Source organism: Salmo salar, chromosome 13 (assembly GCF_965601325.2).
Source record: "Salmo salar chromosome 13, fSalSal1, whole genome shotgun sequence".
Lineage (NCBI taxonomy): Eukaryota > Metazoa > Chordata > Actinopteri > Salmoniformes > Salmonidae > Salmo > Salmo salar.
In genome coordinates, this window is record NC_138303.1 from 37,920,001 (window position 1) to 37,942,599 (window position 22,599).

Below are 22,599 nucleotides of genomic sequence, written 5' to 3' on the forward strand. Positions count from 1 at the left end.
GGGCCCGACGTCCACAGGTGGGGCTTGTGCTTACAGCCCAACACCGTGCAGGACATTTGGCATTTGCCAGAGAACACCAAGATTGGCAAATTCTCCACTGGCGCCCTGTGCTCTTCACAGATGAAAGCAGGTTCACACTGAGCACATGTGACAGACGTGACAGAGTCTGGAGACGCCGTGGAGAACGTTCTGCTGCCTGCAACATCCTCCAGCATGACCGGTTTGCGGTGGGTCAGTCATGGTGTGGGGTGGCATTTCTTTGGGGGGCCGCACAGCCCTCCATGTGCTCGCCAGAGGTAGCCTGACTGCCATTAGGTACCGAGATGAGATCCTCAGATCCCTTGTGAGACCATATGCTGGTGCGGTTGGCCCTGGGTTCCTCCTAATGCAAGACAATGCTAGACCTCATGTGGCTGGAGTGTGTCAGCAGTTCCTGCAAGAGGAAGGCATTGATGCTATGGACTGGCCCGCCCGTTCCCCAGACCTGAATCCAATTGAGCACATCTGGGACATCATGTCTCGCTCCATCCACCAACGCCACGTTGCACCACAGACTGTCCAGGAGTTGGCGGATGCTTTAGTCCAGGTCTGGGAGGAGATCCCTCAGGAGACCATCCGCCACCTCATCAGGAGCATGCCCAGGCGTTATACGGAGGTCATACAGGCACGTGGAGGCCACACACACTACTGAGCCTCATTTTGACTTGTTTTAAGGACATTACATCAAAGTTGGATCAGCCTGTAGTGTGGTTTTCCACTTTAATTTTGAGTGTGACTCCAAATCCAGACCTCCATGGGTTGATAAATTGGATTTCCATTGATTATTTTTGTGTGATTTTGTTGTCAGCACATTCAACTATGTAAAGAAAAAAGTATTTAATAAGATTATTTCATTCATTCAGATCTAGGATGTGTTATTTTAGTGTTCCCTTTATTTTTTTGAGCAGTGTATATATATATATATATGTGTGTGTGTGTGTATGTATATATATTTGTATATGTATATATATATCCGTGTGTGTGTATGTATATATATATATACACTCGTGTAAATTTTTAAACTTTTCTCCGTACTGGTCCCCGTGGGAATCGAACCCACAACCCTGGCATTGCAAGCACCATGCTCTACCAACTGAGCTACACAGGACTCATATATACTATAGTATATATGAGTCCTATATAGAGTCCCGTGTAGCTCAGTTGGTAGAGCATTGTGCTTGCAATGCCAGGGTTGTGGGTTCGATTCCCACGGGGATTAGTACGGAGGAAAAAATTATGAAATGTATGCATTCCCTACTGTAAGTTGCTCTGGATAAGAGCGTCTGCTAAATGACTAAAATGTACTTAGATTGACGAACTGGTTAATGTGAAAAAATTATTACACAGTCCTGACAACTCACTTAACCATTCCTGAGATATATACTTACTAGAAACAATTTGAACACCAAGCTCACAAAAATAATTAATACATACACACTTGGTAATTGATGGCAGCCATTTTTTTAAGAACCAGGAAGATGAAGTTGTCAAGGTCACACCCCACACATGATAGAATTGAAAAGCCCAGACTGTCCACTCAGGAGGACAACAGCACTTAATACAGTAGCTTGTATGAGATACAGACCAAAAACTGATGTCCACTAGCGAAGGACAAAAATGAATTGTCTCAGGAGGATATGAACGATTAGGCATTAATTCTCATCATAACTGGCATTGGCCCATTAATTGCGGTTGCCCTCCCCCTTGTCTTCAATGCGTTGGGGCATATTCATTACATTGATTCTGTTGTAAAACGTTTCTTAAACAGAACAAAAGGGGGCGGGATCTACCTGAATGTATCCATTAGAAACTCCCGTTGTAGTTGCAAAACCGAACGTTTGGAAACTGTTTGGACTAATGATTACACCCCTGGACTTCCAGTTCCGCTTGCATTTTTGTGCGTCGGAGAGCGAAAATGGGAGTAGAGATCGAGACCATAACCCCGGGTGATGGTATGGAACAATCAGCAAATATGATTAAATTGGCAAAGTGGATATAGCTAAATTCTAAATATGAAGTTGTTTACATAATGCCTGGCTAATTCTCACCCTTTCTTCAATTTTTTAGGCCAGACATTTCCCAAAAAAGGGCAGACATGCGTTGTGCATTATGTCGGTAAGTCAGCGAGCTAGCTAGCTGGTTAGCTTAGCTAGCTATTGTCAGTTGTCTACTTGCGTTGTCAACAATATACGTGTTGTGGTATTTGTCGGAAAATCTAATCAGCAAAGTTGATATAGTCTGATAAACTACGTAACAATTGCTACACCATTTTCTTATCTAATTAAAAGTAAGTCGTTTTTCTATGACGAGTAGCTAGTTCGTTAGCTATAATGGCTACATACACACCCTAACTAAACTAGCTAGCCAACACTAGCTTATAGCTTGCCAGTTTTCTGCTGAAAACCAGTGATAATTCATTATTGAGACGGGTGTTAACCAACCTTCCATTGTTGAATAGTCTTTATTAGTTTACTGTGGATGTTTATTTATCCAGGGGATATGCATATCCATATGGATGCTATCAAACGGTAACTAGCTACAGTATTTGTGAGGGGACAAAAATGCAGGTAACGTTAGCTACACAGATCTATGACTTTCTCTCAATACTCTATTTCACGCAGGCTCACTGACTGATGGAACCAAGTTTGACTCATCCCGGGACAGAGGCACGCCTTTCAAGTTCAAGATTGGCAAGCAGGAGGTGATCCGTGGCTGGGAGGAGGGGGTTGGCCAGGTAAGGTTCTCCTGGGTGTGTGGCCCAGTTGGTAGAGCATGGCGTTTGTAATGCAGGGTTCAATTACCACGGGGACCAGTACGAAAAATGTATGTGCTCACTACTGTAAGTCGTGAGCCACTCTGGATAAGAGGGTCTGCTAAATGACTAAAATGTTAATGATTAAACCATTTGTTTCATTCATTTGGAAAATCAAAAAATGGGTTTAGGAGTGATTTGTAAGGATACAATGGGGGTGGTTGTTATTCAATGACATCTTCAAAATAGAACATATTTTGTTTCAGATGAGCGTGGGCCAGAGGGCGACCCTGACCTGCACGCCGGACTTCGCCTATGGCAGCAAAGGGCACCCTGGCATCATCCCACCCAACTCTACACTAATCTTTGATGTGGAGCTGATGGGCCTGGAGTGAAGCCTGTGTGCACTCGTTACGTGTTTAATTCCACTCAGATTTTCAGGGTGAGAGAATTCTACAATAATTGCACTCCACTGTTGGTGTTTAACTACAGAGTAGATTAGTGGTAAGAGCTTAAGAGCTCATAAGAATGTGTGTAACAAGCTTTGGTGCTCATCTCCCATAATCCCCTCTGTCGCATCTCTCCTGTTAACCACAGAACTATCCCTGTCCCCCTCTGCAGGTTGACTCCTATCTCGGGAACATGGAGGAAAAGGCTAAAGGAAGATGAATGCACTTGACTCCTGTAAAAGACTGTCTAATAGCTTCAGCACTTCACTCTCCTTTCCATTTAGATTCAAATGTGTTTTTGTCGCTTGCTTAATACCTTATCCTTGATCTAGCTTGTCTTAGAACACCCTAACAAGTCATAGGCCATACCTTTCAGATATCATGTCATTTTATTCTGTTATGTATGTTTATGGTATTGTTTTTTTCTTTTTACTTCAAATTTGTAAGTTATGCCTGCCATCAGGGGTAGGTACAGACACAATTTGGGATAAAGTATCATTACACAAATATTACATTTGATCTCATTCTTGTGGCTCCGCGAGTGGCCTTCCTTTAGCAACTTTTTTGAAAATGTGGACATAATTGATTAAAAAAAAAAGACTGTTTACCTAAATGGATCGGGTAATGTAATTTGGATTACAGAAGTTGACTTAAATTAATATTAGTGATGTTTTGATATAGATTTTTTCTCAGTTGCATCAACTTTCTGTATAAAACACTGAATAGCATGGCACACACTCTGTTGGCAAGACCATATATATATATATAAAAATGTGTAATTAAAGGTCATTATTATAGTACAGAACTTGCAGAGTATGCTGACATGTATAGGCTCCTCTCAACAAAATTGGTCAATTTCCTATGGTGTGTTTGAATAAAATATCATCCTTTAAACACCCAGTAGGCATGATATTGTGTTTTTTAAAATAGGATAGAAAAATGTCTACATGAAATGTTACTTGCATCATTGTTTTTATTCTGTTGCACAGTATCTGAGAAATGGTTCTCCACTGTAGACCAATTCTAGTGATGCACTGAGAAGTGCTAAGGATATGTATGAAACCCTTTAGTAATCACAAGGGAATGCAACATTGAGAACCTTTGTGGGCCGAAGACATTTGCATTCACAGTACTGTTTCATTAGACCATTGCGTAAGATTTTGTTTGTTTAGTAAAGTTCTAAAAGCAAAACTTGATCTGTGATGAAAATGTTCTTCATACCCAGTACTACAGCACAGATTGTAAGGAACATCAGCAAACTATGGATATGTAAAATTGCCCCCCCCCCCCCAACACAATGAGTCAACTCTCACCCCATTGGTTAATAAAAATAAATTATATTCCTCATTAAGAGCTTTGGATATGTTCTAATAATGTCAAAAAGAGACTTCAAATGTTTTTATTTCATATCGATTCCCACATGTTTCTAATTCTCCCGAAGCAGACTTCAATAGATGACAAACCGACAAAGGCAACTTTCAGTTTATTTTCAAAGTGAAGAAATACATCCAGATCTATTTACACTTTGTATTCTACAGCTTTTTGTGCAATTTTATCAGCACTTTTAAAGACTTCATCATAGCTTTTTCTTATTGCTTTTGACCTCTGAATTTGAATAATTTAGAAGAATCTATCACTGTAGCATTAGTGGCATAATGTGGCTAAAAACTAGACTTGCATGGGTAATGTTTGATGAAATGTAAAGCCACTACAAACTTCAAGTAGTATAGTCCTAAAAGTGGAAAAAAGTGCAATGTTTGAAAGAAATATCTAGCCTTTTGAAAATAATTGATAATGTCCTAATATTGTAAATGTTGAAATTCAACAAATATATTTCCAACAAATACATACATAGCTGGCATTGTACTTGCTTTCAGCATTTGGACATGGATAGTGACAGTGCTAGTCTTATTCAGAATTTTACTCTTATCCTTGGACTATAAATACAATTAATGAAACCAGATGATAAATGTTTGATCCCTGAAAAGTAATAGATTCTCAATCTCCTGTTCGTTGTGCAAACATATCTACTTTTCTCATCCTCTGTTTTCTTGAGAAAATTATTTTTTCGAAGACATTCAACTAGAACTCCCACTCAGGTCCCTCATTCACTTAGCTCTAAAAGAAAATGTTGCTGATGTTTAACAAGGTGAACCATGTTCGCCCCAATTTCAAAGACAACGAGAAGATTCATGGAGAACACAGTACATCAAAGTGTTCAAGGTTCAAATGTAGCAGGTGTGTATTTGAAGGTTCTGTTTAAGGTGAGTTAATGGCAAAGGGTTGAACATTTCTCAGGGTTACATGCAATGAGTTGTGCAGTCATGGGAGCCACTGTAGACCAGTGGCAAAAAGTTTACGCAGGCTCACGCATTCCCCATCAAATCACTATTGTATTTGATTTCCTAGATAGTTAGGCATGATTACAAATCTAACAGAAACAGATCATGTAAATCTCAAGGTCATCCTCAAATCAGACACGTGGTAGGTGGAGAATAAAAAGCAATATAAGTTCAAGTCAAAATCAAAGTCTGATTGCTGTTCTGGCTGTGACTCATTAGAGGTTGGGGTTGCATGGTTGCTGTGAGGGAAGTCGGGGCTAAGGAGTAAAGTTGTCAGATATTGGTCGCCCCATTCATGCTTGTGGGGCCACGGCCACGTCCCCCGCGTCGCAGAGAGTGAAGGGCCACAGCGCAGCAACCCCGTAGCAGAGAACCGATGTGGTACACAGGCATGACCTCCCGCGGGGCCCCATGACACAGCCAGGCCACTGTCGGCACCACCGGCATGGCCACTGCCAACAGGTCCACCAGGAAGTATCGGCTCCAGAAGTTCCGCTGGGGAGCACCGTCCTCTCCCTCTTCCCCTCCCACAACGTTTTCACCGTCAACTTCAACAGCCTCAACAGCTTCACCCTTCTCTTCATCCTCCACCCCTGTCACGCCTCCTTGCCTCTCTGGTGACAACATTGGCCCAGGCTTGGGCTGGCAGGTTTGGGCCACTGTTGGCATCATTGTCATCTCCACATGGCCATCTGAAGACAGTGGCTCTAGGTTGTAGGAGAGCTGGGGAGAAGGGGAGAAAGACAAGGAGGGAGGGAATGGCTGCGGGGGAGAGGAGGAAGACAAGGAGGGAGGGAACAGCTGTTGCTCTGAGTAGGCTGGGGTGATGTTGGTAGTTGCCAGGGAGATGATGCTGAGCTCCTCTCCCCCTCCTTCCTCTGAGACCCAGGTCATGGTGGGGCTGCAGGCCTGGGATCGGACCTCCGGTTTTGCCTCCCTCACGGGGATAGCAGCAGCTGCCACCACTGCAGCCGGGGGCTCCTCCTGGGGGAGGTGAAGGAAGAGGTGGTGATGAGGGAGGTAGGTGTGTCCACTGCACATGCAGCTGTTACTCAGGGAGTGGCAGGAGTGGGAGACGGGCAGCACAGCCCCTCCACTGCACAGCCTCTCGTAGGTGGAGGAGCGTGGCATGGTAGAGGAGGAGGGGCCGTGGACCAGGGCGGGGCCAGACGGGGTTTGCTGCTCTGACAGAAGGGCCGCCTCCAGTAGCAGGTGGGTCCGCCCCCTTTCTACCTGTGCCGCTGCACGCAGGTCAGGCTCTGGGGCGTTTCCATTGCGGTCCACATAGAGGGCCTCACTGCTAAGCCGGGTGTAGACGGTGCTGCGGCTCAGGGTGCTGGCTGGGGAGCACCCACAAGAGCGGGACTTTGCAGGCCGGGGCCTCTGCGGTGAGAGGTATGGCTTTTTGTCATAGGGGGCTTTTTCTGGGGTGCCGAGGTTTGATCGTACTGTCTCCACGACCTCGTGCAGGTGCTGGATCTCCCTGCGCGCCTGCTTCAGAGCCAGCTGGGCCTCCACACGGTGACACTCTTCCACTATCCAGTCCTCCTGCATCCGACACAGCTGGGTCTTCATCTCAGCTATCTCACTGTCCCTGAGAGAGAAAGAGAGAGAAAAAGAGAGGTTGAGAGTATGTGGGCTACCTAGGGCAGAGAATAAATGTGTGGTATGCCTTAAAGACAGAATCTGCATTAGGGGAAACAGCACCACTGTCCACCCCAGCACTTTAGTTATTGTTTTGTGGACAAACCTGAGGTAAGGTGCGTCGAGCAGTGTGGCAAAACAATGGCAGTACATATTCTGCTGTTCTATCACATGTACAATAATGTCAGAAGGGGAAAAACAGTGTTTGTTGTTTGCAGTAACTTCTTTGTTGTTGTAATATCCCAAACAGACGTGGCAGTTTCACCCCCCAAAAAATAGTGTTTGACCAGATACAATGCTATTTTACAGTAAACAAATTGACAACAAACTTTCGGCATGCTTATAGGGAAGGACATTCAACAAGCACAGCACTTACACAAATGACTGATGATTGGTTGAGAGAAATTGATGATAAAAAGATTGCGGGGGCTGTTTTGTTAGATCTCAGAGCGGGTTTTGACATTATCGATCATAGTCTGCTGCTGGAAAAAATGTATGTGTTATGGCTTTACACCCCCTGCTTTATTGTGGATAAAGAGTTACCTGTCTAACAGAAAACAGAGGGTGTTCTTTAATGGAAGCCTCTCCAACATAATCCAGGTAGAATCAGGAATTCCCCAGGGCAGCTGCCTAGGCCCCTTACTTTTTTCAATCTTTTCTAATGACATGCCACTGGCTTTGAGTAAAGCCAGTGTGTCTATGTATGTGGATGACTCAACACTATACATGTCAGCCACTACAGCGACTGAAATGACTGCAACACTTGACAAAGAGTTGCAGTTAGTTTCAGAGTGGCTGGCAAGGAATAAGTTAGTCCTAAAACTGAAAGCATTGTATTTGGGACAAATCATTCACTAAACCCTAAACCTCAACTTAATCTTGTAATAAATAATGTGGAAATTGAGAAAGTTGAGGTGACTAAACTGCTTGGAGTAACCCTGGATTATAAACTGTCATAGTCAAAACATTTTGATTCAACAGTAGCTAAGATGGGGATAAGTCTGTCCATAATAAAGCGCTACTCTACCTTAACAGCACTATCAACAAGGCAGGTCCTACAGGCCCTAGTTTTGTCGCACCTGGACTACTGTTCAGTCGTGTGGTTAGGTGCCACAAAAAGGGACTTAAGAAAATTGCAATTGGCTCAGAACAGTGCAGCACAGTTGGCCCTTGGATGTACACAGAGAGATAATATTCATAATATGCATGTCAATCACTCCTGGCTCAAAGTGGAGGAGAGATTGACATCATCACTACTTGTATTTATGAGAGGTATTGAAATGTTCAATCCACCAAGCTGTCTGTTTGAACTACTGGCGCACAGCTCGGACACCCATGCATACCCCACAAGACATGCCACAAGATGTCTCTTCACAGTCCCCAAGTCCAGAACAGACTAAGGGAGGCGCACAGTACTACATAGAGCCATGGCTACATGGAACTCTATTCCACATCAAGTAACTGATGCAAGCAGTAAAATTAGATTTTAAAAAACTGATAAAAATACACCTTATGGAACAGCGGGGACTGTGAAGCAACACAAACATAGGCACAGACATACACACACACACACAATAACATACGCACAATTTTTTATTTTCTTATATAACCTTTATTTAACTAGGCAAGTCAGTTAAGAACGCATTGTTATTTACAATGATGGCCTACTTTTGCTGTACCCCAGGAAGAGTAATGGGGATCCATAATAAATACAGTAGTCCATGAAGGATTCTAGATTTAAAAGGTGATGCAATAGAGAAGTCTTAGAAATACTATCCCAGGCCAGTTTCTGTAGTGAAATGCTAGACCATTACTGATGTTGCTATTTTTGCAATGATAATGTGGTTGAATGCAACCGACAAGCTGGGTTGTGGAAGAGCCACTTCTATATCTACAATATGCTATTTTTAAACACGTCAGCCACTATTCTGCTTCTTTGTCACGACTTGTCACGACGCATCCCTTCAGACTCACCTGTGCTGCAGCCTCTGGACATTCTCCCTCAGCCTGGCTCGCAGGTGTCTGATACACACCTCCTTCTGCTGCAGCGGGGTGAGGTACTGCTCTGGTGTGGGGGGCCGAATCCCATGGTTATCACTGCAGGTTGCATGCTTCACCTGATGCCTGGGTTTGCATAGGGGTGTGAAAGAGAGTTTATAGTGATTATCAGTTATGCATCAGATGATCAGATAATGAACTGTAAAGAACTGTCATCATAAGAGAGGTTGAGGAAGAGGAATTTGTTTTCACTGGGGTGAGCAGCCTGCTTTATATCTTATGAGTAGATGTCAGTGGGGTTTTTATGCAAGCTCAGCACCTTTCGATTTTCATAATAAATTATGAATCTCAAGACTACATTACATTTTTTATTTGTCCTTTTATTGCAGGGCAGATGCTGCACCTTATTCTAAAAACATTTCCTGTTTTCTTCTGAATCATCTTTATTGCATGATATTTTGGCCTCGACCTAAAAAAACTATTCTTAAAACAAAATTATGTTTGCATGTGTCTTGCATATGATGTACAGATGCTCTGTTTTACTTAGGTGTGCCAGGATATGTCCGGGCTGTAGGACTACCCTCACTAGCCCTGCCGGGGTAAGTGTTGGTATTGGAGGCATCGATATAGGAATGGCACCCACTGCTAGTGGCCACTGGCCGCCTGTAACAGAGAGGCAATGTTAATGTTACATATTGATTGGACTTCTCTTCAGTCACTAAAATTAAGAAAACAAACAAAATCAATGCATTGTTTCCAACAACTCACACACTATACATGTGGCACTAAATTACCCTAGTATGCGTGTGCTTCTTGGTGCCGTCATTTTCATACATCATCGCTTTCACACATTAGCAAAAATACCATATAGGGAGAGAAGGGAGCAGCATTACCTGCGCTGACCTGCAGAGGGCTTCCGACTTTGAGGGAGTGACATGGGTGTGGACCACCTGCTGCTGGCTCCAAGAGGAAAACTAGGAAGATGGCTCAAAGATGGACTGCATAATACATAATGTACAAACATAGAGAAAACAGAATGGACATAGTCAGGAGGTAATCTGTTAAAAACTATTGTGGAAAAGCAATACATTTTGTGGACATTTTCTCTGCCTACCAGATTCCACTTTTAATCTCAGGTCAAGGACATAATCCTATGTCATCCCACTGGGCACATACTGGTTGAATCACTTACATTTTTGGTTGAGATGAAGACGTGAATGCAACATATACATTATTAATTTGTTGTCAACGCAACCAAATTAGCATTTTAAGGAAATGCATCTTCTGCTTGTATAGTTCCATCTGTGCTACTTAGTCTGGCTTTAATTCCAGTTTGTCTACAAATTGATAATTGATGTCCAGCTCAACCAAAAATATAAGTTAAAGAATAAGACTAAATCAAATCAAACTATAAATGCACTTAAAATAAAGTTTTATTTGATTTAGTCCTGTTCATTAAGTTTGATTATTAGTTGAGATGGAAATGTGAATCCAACATTAACGTTTTCATTTGCAGACAAACTGGAATTTGTTGACAGCCAAACACAACTCAATATCACTTTTTCAATACAGTAAATAGCCTATTAACTTGTTGACAAGTAAAAGAATGATATGTTGGATTCACGTCTCCAACTAAACCCCAAATAAAAGTTAAAGAATGCGATTAAGCCAGTGGCTCAGATGAAACTATTCTGCGTCAACCAAAAACAATTCAATAATATTTGTGTAATACAGTAAATAGCCTACAGTTAAGGCCATTTTACAAATGAATGTAACAGTATTTATTCAACCTTAAAATGAGTAACACATCCTTGGCCACATTTTTAGGTTAGCCTACTGTAACTATAAATGACTTCGTATGTAATCATAGAAAGCGTACATGTTCAACATAGCATGCAAAGGTCACAGGTCTGTGGAGATCTTCACAATTGCTTTTAATAATGTGCCTTAGAATCTTGAACAAATTGTTGTATAAATTCAAAATATCTGACATTGTATTCCCATTTCCCACTTTGTTGTGCTTTTAAAATGGTTGAAAGCGCAGATAATACATTTAGATGACAAATAAAGCAAAACATCTGAAATTGTTTTTCTATTGGAATTTGGTTTTGCTTTTAGATGGTTGAAAGCATAGTGATAACACATTGGGATATCAACAAACTTCTGGCAGTCTTTTTGAGTGGGTGAATAAAGGTTGAAATCTCATTGATCAACGTCTCAACCAAATATTACCCACATTTACACATTGAAATTATGTGGTGTGCCCAGTGGGATGGACTCAAATGGTGCATTAAAGAAACACATTCAACATAAAACAATGAAGTATTTTGACGGTTTGTTGTGGCCCTGCCTGCCCTGCCTGTTAGGAGACCATTGATGAGTAAACCAGTCTGGCTATCAGGAGCTCTTTAACAGATAAATAAGCCTTTCACAAGACAGACCAGGAAAGGCACAGGGCATTCTGTGAATTCATCGCCATCTCACTGCTGCACACGCCATCCCTGGAAACCACAGACAGATGGGAATAAACATATATCAAAATCCAATGAAGAGATGCAAACAGCAAAGGAAATAAAACTAAGCCAGCCCAACTGGGACAGGGACATATTTTAAAAAGTGCTGTGCAAAACAGGATTGCCTCATCAGCACGTCTGTGGCTGTGACTGAGCTGAGCAGCCTAGCTTTGCTGTACTATCATTGTTTTTAATCGATCTCAAACAATAATGGAGCAAAAAAAAGTATGATCAAAGCTAAAAACCCTGCTGAGCACAAAGCAGCGAATAAACAAAACAGCATACCTGTGATATGTCATGTTATATCGGTGTCTGTAGTCACTGTGTCAATGGGACAGTTGAGGACACAGTGCATTTGAGCAACACAGGAAAGTGGCAGAGGCAGGGCCTACCCTACAGTGCCCTTGGATAATGATTGAGGGGCCCCTGTGCAACAGGTGGTGGGGACACGCAATGTACTTCTTACGTAATAGTGAGCATCAGGCGGCATAACTGTAGGATGGTGAATTAACAGGTTGCATGTACGCCGTCTACGATCATTTGATTGACATGCAGTAATAGGCCTATGTCCGTAGTAGGCTACCTAGTTTTCGTGAAATTACTGAATAAAGTTGAGCATGGTGCTTTACATCATCTGCAGAATGCGAAAGGGCAAAGAGCGCTGTGATTTCGTCCTTGAACAAACTGAATATTGCCTTCACAATATTTTTTTTAGATAATAAAGCCGCGCGCAAGGTTGACGAATTGACAAGGAGCAGAAAGACATGCGAAATATCAGTTGCAGTTCCGTGCAACAGACATGGAAATTATAGAAAACAAATACTAGTCTACTATAGATTATATGCCAGTATAAATCTAAAAACAACATCCTACCAGCCAACATCATTTCCCGGTGAACCTAAACATCCCATCCAATGTTTAGAATCTTCGGGATGAGGCAGGAATAGCTGACAAACTAATTACGTCCAGGCTGTACCCTACATAGGCAACTGATAGGGGATATAATAAAAGCCTCCTCTCATGCAGCGATTACCCGACTGTGATCTCTGACATAACAGTACAGTAAAGATGACACGATTCCCAACATTTATGGTACCATATTTGCCAGGCCGATAAATAGTCCTACATCCTGGAGTAGAATTGGTCCCCGCAGGACTTCTGGTGGAATGCGTGAGAACCGTCACTAGTGGCATGTATCTGTACATGGATGCTGTGCTGCTGATGAGAATCCATGCCGAGCCCGCCATGAAGTGAACAGAGGCAATTGCGTAGGGTTACACTGCAACGGATTCTCTTAAAGAGACAGTGAATCATGCCGCATCATTCGGCAATTATCTAACACCTACCATTGCTGGGGATAGTCTGAGATAAAAGCTTGTTAGGCAGTCTATTTACAAGTGGCAAGGGCATAAGGGACAAGGACATGACCAGGGCAACAGCGATATAGGCATGTAGAATTCAATACACAGACTCATTCAAATCCTTGCCATTGTATCAGCATTACACATAAACGTATTAGTTCTTTATCCTATGGTGAATTTGTACTTCTTTTAATTGAGACTTTACACATTTTACATTAAGCCTCTTATCATTAAAATAAGATTCGCTGGGTATATTTACATACCTTTAAGAATAAAAACACAGTAACAAGTAAAAAAATTGCTTAGTTAAAAACACTACCAAAACCACCCTTATTACTGAAATTGGTAAATCTAAAAAATCTTAAGTCTATCAGCATAATAAATAACAAACCATATTACTCAAACAAGTAAAGCTAAAGCACCTGAACAAAATAACAGAACATTCATAAACTTTTACTGTGACCCAAATCAGACGATAACTCTGTCCAAATAATGTCTTGTAGCAAGCCTTGTTTTCTCATAAAGGGAGTGAGTGACTTACTTGGGGTTTGGCCCTGGGAGATACATTGAGGTATCATAACTATCTCAGTAGTGCTGGTAAGTGCTTTATGTCACAACCCAGTTTGGTCACTTTTATCGAAATTATATTTATTGGTGTATTCAGTTCTCAATCAGCGTCCATCCTCTGAGACGCTACCCTCCTAAGGTCCACATTTGATGAGGGTGTCAAGACCACTACAGAGTTTGTGCAGTTGTTGACAGAGCAGTGAGTCTAGGAACAAGGTGTCTTCATATCAAAACCTCCTCCTTCCTCCACTACGAGTCCTCCTCTACGTCTCATAGAACCTGGGTCCAGGAGTGGCTATAATGTCAGCGTAAGGCTCGCTTTGGTGCAGGTCAAGGGCCTGTTGTTTCTTCAGCACCAGAAGGCAGAAGAAAGTGGCTGCAGCCTGGGAGCGACTGTTCCTCTCACACAGCGTCTTCAGGCTGAACATGGCATTGCTGCTCTGAATCTGTTCAGGGATGTCAGGACAACATAGAACATGAACATTTTGTCTCAGGGATAGGTCAGTTTCTGTTTTATATGAAGGATAAATGTCAGATAAGGGAAAATCCCATCCCTGTTTGTTATAACACAACACACAATCGCAACAACTTCATTTCCACTGATTGTCCCCTAATCCTGCCCAATCCTCTTTAATATCCCTGTCCTCAGTGACTGAGGATTTCTGGATCAGATCGTAATCAAGCTAACAAGCTGACTAAATGTAAGAATGGATGCCCTGCTGCATAGGGGTATCAGGTTCTTACTTTGAGAGCATTTAGTAGTTTCTGTGCTCGGCTGGTCATCCTCTTCTCTTCAAAGTCATCCTGGCTGTCCACCATAGACTGTAGTTTGAGATAGCAACACATTACAGAGTGTACCATACATCACACCACACTCATGATGACCGTGTGTGTTTGTATGTGTGTGTAAGTGCGTGCAAGTGTGTGTGTGTGTGTGTATATACACAGTCAGGTCCAAAAGTATTTTGACAGTGACACAATTTGCATAATTTGGGCTCTGTACGCTACCACAACGGATTTGAAAGGAAACAATGAAGATGTGCTTCTAGTGTACTTTCATCATTAATTTAAGGGTTTTGTCAAAATTATTGTATGAACCGTGTAGCAATTACAACCATTTTAATACATCATTTTCGGGTCTGAAAAGTAAATTGGACAAACTAACAATCATAAATTGTGAATTTTAATACTTGGTCGCAAATCTTTTGCAGTCAATGACTGCCTGAAGTCTGGAACCCATAGACATCACCAGATGCTGGTTTCTTCCCTGGTGAAGCTCTGCCAGGCCTTTACTGCAGCTGTCTTCACTTCCTGCTTGTTCTTGGGGTCAGGTGATTGACTTGGCAATTGCAAAAAATTCCAAAAAAGTATTGGGTTGCTTTCACAGTATGCTTCAGTCTTGAAGGAGTTCCCACATATACTGAGCACTTGTTGGCTGCTTTTCCTTCATTCTGCGGTCCAACTCATCCCAAACCATCTCAATTGGGTTGAGGTCGGGTGATTGTGGAGGCCAGCAAAGCACCTCCACATTTTCCTCCACACTTCATGGTGGGAACCACACATGCAGAGATCATCCGTTCACCTACTCACAAAGACACTGCGGTTAGAATCAAAAATCTAAAATTTGGATTCATCAGACCAAAGGACAGATTTCCACCGGTCTAATGTCCATTGCTCGTGTTTCTTGGCCCAAGCAGGTCTCTTCTTATTGGTGTCCTTTAGTAGTGGTTTCTTTGCAGCAATTCGACCATGAAGGCCTGATTCACGCAGTCTCCTCTGAACAGTTGATGTTGAGATGTGTCTGTTACTTGAACTCTGAAGCATTTATTTGGGCTGCGATTTCTGAGGCTGGTAACTCTAATGAACTTATCCTCTGCAACAGAGGTAACTCTGGGTCTTCCTTTCCTGTAGCGGTCCTCATGAGAGCCAGTTTCATCATAGCACTTGATGGTTTTTGCAACTGCACTTGAAGAAACTTTCAAAGTTCTTGAAATTTTCCGTATGGACTGACCTTCATGTCAAATTAACTTTTAAGAAGGCACACTTGCTAATTGAAATGCATTCCAGGTGACTACCTCCTGAAGCTGGTTGAGAGAATGCCAAGAGTGTGCAAAGCTGTCATCAAGACAAAGGGTGGCTATTTGAAAAATCTCAAATATAAAATATTTTGATTTGTTTCACACTTTTTGGGTTACTACAGGATTCATGATTCCATACAATGTAGAAAATAGTAAAACTAAAGAAACCTTTGAATGAGTAGGTGTTCTAAAACTTTTGACTGGTAGTGTATATGCGTGTCTATGGGTGTATTCAAAGCATGTGAAAGCACCTGTGTGTTCCGTGTCACAGTCGATGGAGTTTCCCTTTCCATTCCAGAAGGATGAACATGCATGGAATCCTCAGACGGGAGCTCAGTGTGAGAGACTGCCAACCTACTCCCATCCTGAGAGACAAGAAAGAGGGGGAAATGAGAAAGAGGGAACAAGGAAAGTTGTCAGACAAAGTTAGACAATAGGATAACCTTGTTGAATAAAGGTTATATGAAGTATTTTGTATGGTGAAAAGGCATATTTTGTGTTCATGTTGAGCTCTTTACATGTACTGCGTCCCAGAGGTATTCAGGTGGGTTGTCATTCCCATAGTGGTGCAGAGGAGTGAGCTCCACATTGTGTCCAATTCTCTCAGGATCCATGGTCTCATGCAGGACACTAAGCAAGGTGCTCGCATCTGTTTCCACTGTACAGAGACACATAAAATGTATAAACCCAAATAGGAAACATAACAGTTCAAAGGTAATGGGGTCCGGGGGCACTTTAATTCTCCCAATTTCATATAATGTAATGGCTAGCGTAATGTTCTCAGACGATAATTGCAATAACATGGTGTTGCTCTCTGTAAATATGACCTCCTACCCTCATGTCTCTCCTCTCTCATCTCTTCGTGATCGTCTTCATTGACCACTCCATCTGTTTTCCCACGAAACACATCCCTGGAATAGAGCTGCAGAGACAGAATGGGGGCAGTTGTTGAACCAAAATGCACTGCTGCTATACATCACTGGTTACAGATGTGAATTAAATTTCCTCACTTAAGTGTGGAATACAATATGTATCTATTGTAGGTATGAATGAGGTGGAACAACATTCTTAAGCTAAACCTGTATTTTTTTATGGAACAGATGAGATAAACATTACAGGTAAATATGTCAACCTACATTTGACTGATGGGACAGATGTTAATTTCACACCCTGCTTACCTGTTGCAGGTGTGGATGAATGACAGGGGCACAGAGGTGACTAAAAAGCCTGTCCACCCCGCCACTCTCTTTCCATTGCATGAGTTGGCGGGTAGGAGGTGCGATGTCCAGTGGAGCAGTGAGATCTGAGTAGTCAGAGAGTTGCTCCTTGATGGCCTGGTTGGACAGCTCCTTGGCCTGGTCCACCACCAGTCTCCTTCTCCTCTTCCCCTTCTTCCGCTCTAAGGTTGCTAAGGAAGCGGAAGGCAAACAGAAGGTTTAACTCCAATGGCTTACCTATGCTTTTCACACAAGTTTCCACCGCAGGTAATAAGTAACAGGATGATGTGTTACTTATGGCTTTGATGTGTGTTAGAGGTTGTGCCCAGTTAGATAATTGTGTGTTTGAAGGACAGTAAATGTGTTTATGAAAATGGCCTTGTTGGGGTGTAAAGATGTTGCGTGTCAGGCAGCTAAATAGTTACGCGTAACAGTGACAGGCTCCAGAGCGAAGCCCTCCTCCTCATTGCCCAACAGAGTTGTATCATTCAGGACAGGGTGATCCTCCTCCATGGGTACAGAAGTAGTAGAGCTGTCTGGACGACCTGCAAGGTTTTGGAATAAAGGCCATGCCGTCTCAGTCTACTAATGTGATACCATAAAGTAGCCATGGACAGCATACAATGGATTAATATTATACTGTATAATGCAATAATGATGAAGCAAGCACCCCATTTTGGGAAAAGTTCCAGCATCGGAAAAATCGAATTTACTTGCTGCAAAGTTAACAAACTGAAAATGGCACCTGAAAAATGAAAGGATCATTTTCCAGTATGCACTGCCACTTGCTGCCAGAGAGGGCACTTCAACACTTGCACAAAGTAGAAGCAAATTTTTAAAAATAATTAAACCAAGATCACAGCCTGTCGTTTCAAGTGGGAACAAAGGAGCCATAGCCGGCAGAACAAGCAAAGAGGTGGACAGAGCCAAGCATGAGCTAGCGAGATCCGAATGGCGCGTTCTAGCCTGCATTTGCATATTTACGTTGGGGAACGCCTAGTCTGTGAAGTGCGTGTGCAATAATTCAATTGAACTTTGCACTCCTAAACAACGCTTTAAAAAAAAAATAATAATGTTTTACTTTGGCAAAGGGTAAAGTCTACAAAACTTAGTCCACTCTGTTCATAACAGATTGTAGTTTGGGGAACAGAAAACTGTATTGAGATCAAATGTTTCATCGACAAGTAAATTAACAGAATGTCGGCCAAAATCCATCTCGTTCCATCTTCTCCCACTGCCGGCCACTGGGCTTCCTCTCACTACTATATTTGGTAGTGAGTGGAAACGCCAAGTGGATGCTTCACATTTATACATCCAGTGAAATATCTGTCTGTTGTTCTGTGGTAGAACTGTGGTCTCATACAGATGGAGACACCTTCATACCAATATCTACAGTTACACTGAATATTTAGACAGGGTTAGAAGTTTCCTAAAAGACAGAAGCAAAATAAACACAAAATTACCTTCTTGGTTAACATCCATCAGAGCAGTCTCCGGCAACATATTTTGTTGTTCAGCTTCTAAAAAATCTGTCAAAACAGCATGCTCACTGGAACTGGCTATAAAGTCTACACAGGATTTGGAAAGGAATTTGAGACGTTGTCTAGGTTTGCATATGAACATACTTGATGTGTTCAGATGTGGAACCGATATGTTATCTTAAAGTGAATCTGCTCCTGAGAGTTCAGGTCAGGATGCAGGGTTGGGGAGTAACGGATTACATTTAGAAAGTAACCTACCTAACCCTGTCAGGACGTCACCCAGGATGTCCAAGCCTGTGTTCTCATCGCCAAAAGCATCCCCTTGCTGGGCCAGGCTTAGGAAACTCACGTCTAACATGCCCCCTTGGTGAGACTGGGTCTCATCACCTAAAATGTTTTGATACAGAGTAAGTCAACGAAAGTTACTGACAGCAATGTGAGTGAAGGAGAGAAAGGTGGGCTATGGCGAGAAGGCAAGATAAAACGAGGGTTTTGAAAGTGAGGGTAAACTAACTTTGAGGGAGACACAGGCAGGTACTGTGGAGTAGCAACCCTAACACATACCAAAGTCCTCAAATGTGAGAAAGCTATTTCCAAAATCCTCTTTGAGGGTGATGTCCTCTGTTCGGCACTGATTCAGTGAAAAATGATCCACAACACCTATGGCACTAGGGTCAGAGAGAGGAGAGAACATAACAAATTACTTTTTGATACAAATACTGTGATGTGATGCATCCACACCCCCACGATCTACTGAAACTAGCCTAAATGGAGTATTGGGTGAATATCTTTTTGCTTTGAATGTGAGCGGGTGAAACGAGGAGATAAAGAAAAACAAAAGTACTTTGCGTCTGGTAGCTGGGAATCGAAGTCAGTGAAATCCTCCATTAACGTGATTGCTTTAAGTGTGGCCTCCAGTGCCTCAACAGGCATGTCAGTCTGTCCTGATGGTGACACAACAGAAATACATGTATCATTTGATACAAAACTTCAGCTGATATATTCTTCTAATGACCAGAATAACATGGAGTTACTGTCCTTAAAATGTTCACTTTGACCACACAAAAAAGATATCTGGCTAACCTGGTCTGAAGGCCACTTTGATTTTGACAACAGCATCATTGCAGTCAGCAAGGAGATATTTGGCTTTTCTGAAGTATATCCTCACTATTCCCAGGAGTAGGTGGCCAGAAGTTCGTAAGCCGATCTTTATCTAAAAATGATTGCACACAAGCAGAGACAAACAGAGGCAGATCTAAGTTATATCAGTCATTTAATCGTGATGTGCTCATTGTGTGGCTACCGGTATCAGATGTTTTTTTTTGTACAGACATTGAGACAAAAAAAAGCATTGAAGTAGAAAACGAGTACATGATAGTGAGCTAACATCGGCCCAACAAGTTAAAACAGAGGCAAACACATTTCATCCCATTGTTTGTACACGTTTGAGGACAGAACAAAGTATAGCTTACCTGTGGGGAGATTATGTCTTTGATGGTGCTCTCCAAATTGCATTCAAACACATGAGTTTTGGTGATTTTCCGCTCCCAATGAGCTGCTAACCAAATTTTGGCCAGAGGCCCGCGCTTGGATGTGAAGAGCTGAGTATAGAACATCATGGTGAAAGCCTTGGCTTGGTGGTCTATCACTTAACTTAGTCCTCGACCTGTTGATAACTGCGGGGGTTGTTTGATAAGAACATAAAGTTGGTTAATTTGATATGGCACAATTCACTTGCAAATTATTTTTTTCAACAAGCATTCGCTAGCTAGCTTCAAGATTGCCAGCTGACTATGAAAACGCGCCACTTTGTCGAAAGCGTCGTTGACAACGAGCTACAGCTAACCTTTGACGTTACTACATGGTCAGCTAGCAAATTAATTAACTAGCTAGTTACTGTAGCTGAAGAGAGAAAGGTTCAATTTCTGAACAACGTTAGCCCCGTTTTCAGATAAAATACAATACCTCGATACTCACACGTTTAAGTCCAAAGTAAGCCTGACGGTGGTAACACGTTGAAAAGCTAGGTAGCGATGGCGCGAGATAACAATATTAGCCCGCTTATTTGGCACAAGCATGTCACGAGTGGAGCAACCGGTCTAAGCAAAGTGATAGTTATCAATTTAGCTACAACATGGTTCGGTGAGATTTCAACGTTTTTATCAAATACAGTACCTTTGTGTTTTAATGCTTGATTGTATGGAGGGTGATCGGTGCCAGTTCGAAAATGCAATGCTTAACCGTTAAATAGGAATGTGAAAATGATACATACGTTTATGTTTTCATATCAGTGCGCATGATTCATGCCACAATGAAATTGTGATATTCAAATAAAAAACAAATATGGCATCTGACATTCGAAATTAAAATGGAAAATGGTTAAACAGAAAAGAATATATGGAAATGTGCTGTTTTCATTTCCCAACTACCCAATAGAGCGTTTTCTCTTTTAATTTACATTTTCAAAGTGTATGCAAATTGTTCATAGAGGCTAGAACCAGGAGAGCAACACCATCATGCAGTGATACATCCTTGCCATGTCACTCTCTCTGTGCATTGATTTTAGACTAGTGTGACTGACAGGGTTCGAACCTGGTGTACTCTACACTAGAAGAACATCTTAGCCAACTAAGCCAAAGCCTAGGCAGTTTAGCTTGGAGAGCCAATGCAAGTTTTTGGGTGTCAGGCAAAGTTACTCAACACTAGGCAAAGTTACTCATCACATGTGCATGGTCATCAAACCACTTCTTCCTGGTTTATTGTTCATATGATGAGCAACCTTGCCTGATATCTGAAGAGTTGCATTGGCTATAGGCTTTGGTTTAGTGGGCTAATGTGCTCTTCTGATGTGCAGACTACCCTTATTTGAACCCTGTCAGTCACATTTGTGCCATGGCTCAGATGGGTATCTGCGAGGAGGAGGAGGTCAAAGGATGGTGAATTGTAACTGAGGTGGTTCAGTTACCACACATGTATGATGAGTAGGCCTAACCTTGCCTGAGACCTGAAGAGTAGCATTGGCTCCCTGAGTCTATGCCTAGGCTTCAGCTTTGCAAGGCTATGCTTTTCTGGTGCGTAGGAGACCTGGGTTAGCACCCTGTGTGTTGGTTATACTAGTCAAATCAATGTACAGAGAGCCCGACATGGCTAAGATGTACCACCACATGGGGGTGTGGTGTTGCTCTCCTGGCTCACACCTCCAAGAAGCTATTTGCATGCACTATGAAAATGGAAACTGAAAAGAGAAAATGCTTAATTGGGTAGTTGTAAAATGAAAACAGACACTTTCAAATTCTCTTTGCACATTACATTTTTGATTTTCTGTTTACCATTTGGATTTTTACATTTACCATTTTTATTTAGAATTTCTGTTTACCATTTCAAATTTTAAATGAACCATATTCGATTGTAATTTAATTTTGCATAAAGCACTAAATAAACTTCAGTTAGTGCTAAATACGGCTGCTAGAATCCTGACTAGAACCAAAAAATTTGATCATATTACTCCAGTGCTAGCCTCCCTACACTGGCTTCCTGTTAAGGCAAGGGCTGATTTCAAGGTTTTACTGCTAACCTACAAAGCATTACATGGGCTTGCTCCTACCTATCTTTCCGATTTGGTCCTGCCGTACATACCTACATGTACGCTACGGTCACAAGACGCAGGCCTCCTAATTGTCCCTAGAATTTCTAAGCAAACGGCTGGAGGTAGGGCTTTCTCCTATAAAGCTCCATTTTTATGGAATGGTCTGCCTACCAATGTGAGAGACACAGACTCAGTCTCAACCTTTAAGTCTTTACTGAAGACTTATCTCTTCAGTAGGTCCTATGATTAAGTATAGTCTGGCCCAGGAGTGTGAAGGTGAACTGAAAGGCTGGAGCAACGAACCGCCCTTGCTGTCTCTGCCTTGCCGGTTCCCCCCTTTCCACTGGGATTCTCTGCCTCTAGCCCTTTTACAGGGGCTGAGTCACTGGCTTACTGGTGTTCTTCCATGCCGTCCATGGGAGGGGTGCGTCACTTGAGTGGGTTGAGTCACTGACGTGGTCTTCCTGTCTGGGTTGGCGCCCCCCCACTTTTAACCAAATTGTCATGACTATTATTATAGCCTACATGAAAAAGTAAGCATTATTGACACTGAAAATCTGCTGTGTCTGATC

General features: G+C 42.3%; 3 protein-coding genes across 5 annotated transcripts; 1 reads left to right on the top strand and 2 right to left on the bottom strand.

The window, feature by feature from the left end:
* Nucleotides 1-1,878: 1,878 nt before the first annotated feature.
* Nucleotides 1,879-4,140, top strand: LOC106567228 (peptidyl-prolyl cis-trans isomerase FKBP1A). Its single transcript, XM_014136267.3, has 5 exons — nucleotides 1,879-1,991; nucleotides 2,107-2,154; nucleotides 2,661-2,773; nucleotides 3,058-3,233; nucleotides 3,413-4,140. Exons 1-4 carry the CDS (start codon nucleotides 1,955-1,957, stop codon nucleotides 3,184-3,186), a joined length of 327 nt encoding a protein of 108 aa, XP_013991742.1. The 5' UTR covers nucleotides 1,879-1,954; the 3' UTR covers nucleotides 3,187-3,233; nucleotides 3,413-4,140.
* Nucleotides 4,141-4,706: 566 nt separating this feature from the next.
* LOC106567226 (syntaphilin a) lies at nucleotides 4,707-11,788 on the bottom strand. Its single transcript, XM_014136261.3, has 4 exons — nucleotides 10,118-11,788; nucleotides 9,768-9,887; nucleotides 9,201-9,350; nucleotides 4,707-7,176 (listed from the first exon to the last, which is right to left on the bottom strand). Exons 1-4 carry the CDS (start codon nucleotides 10,312-10,314, stop codon nucleotides 5,856-5,858), a joined length of 1,788 nt encoding a protein of 595 aa, XP_013991736.2. The 5' UTR covers nucleotides 10,315-11,788; the 3' UTR covers nucleotides 4,707-5,855.
* Nucleotides 11,789-13,533: 1,745 nt separating this feature from the next.
* LOC106567227 (double-strand-break repair protein rad21 homolog) lies at nucleotides 13,534-20,729 on the bottom strand. Of its 3 annotated transcripts, none has more exons than XM_014136266.3 (14): nucleotides 20,617-20,729; nucleotides 19,914-20,117; nucleotides 19,525-19,654; nucleotides 19,286-19,385; nucleotides 19,006-19,109; nucleotides 18,700-18,828; nucleotides 18,424-18,489; nucleotides 17,386-17,505; nucleotides 16,922-17,151; nucleotides 16,578-16,665; nucleotides 16,262-16,401; nucleotides 15,995-16,108; nucleotides 14,410-14,487; nucleotides 13,534-14,111 (listed from the first exon to the last, which is right to left on the bottom strand). In XM_014136266.3, the coding sequence occupies exons 2-14, from the start codon at nucleotides 20,058-20,060 to the stop codon at nucleotides 13,929-13,931; spliced, it is 1,629 nt and encodes a 542-aa protein (XP_013991741.1). In that variant the 5' UTR covers nucleotides 20,061-20,117; nucleotides 20,617-20,729; the 3' UTR covers nucleotides 13,534-13,928. The 3 variants fall into 3 exon arrangements, with proteins under 3 accessions (XP_013991741.1, XP_082816173.1, XP_013991740.1); XM_082960047.1 differs by lacking the exon at nucleotides 20,617-20,729 and adding an exon at nucleotides 20,419-20,602; XM_014136265.3 differs by lacking the exon at nucleotides 20,617-20,729 and adding an exon at nucleotides 20,407-20,602.
* Between the last annotated feature and the right edge of the window lie 1,870 nt (nucleotides 20,730-22,599).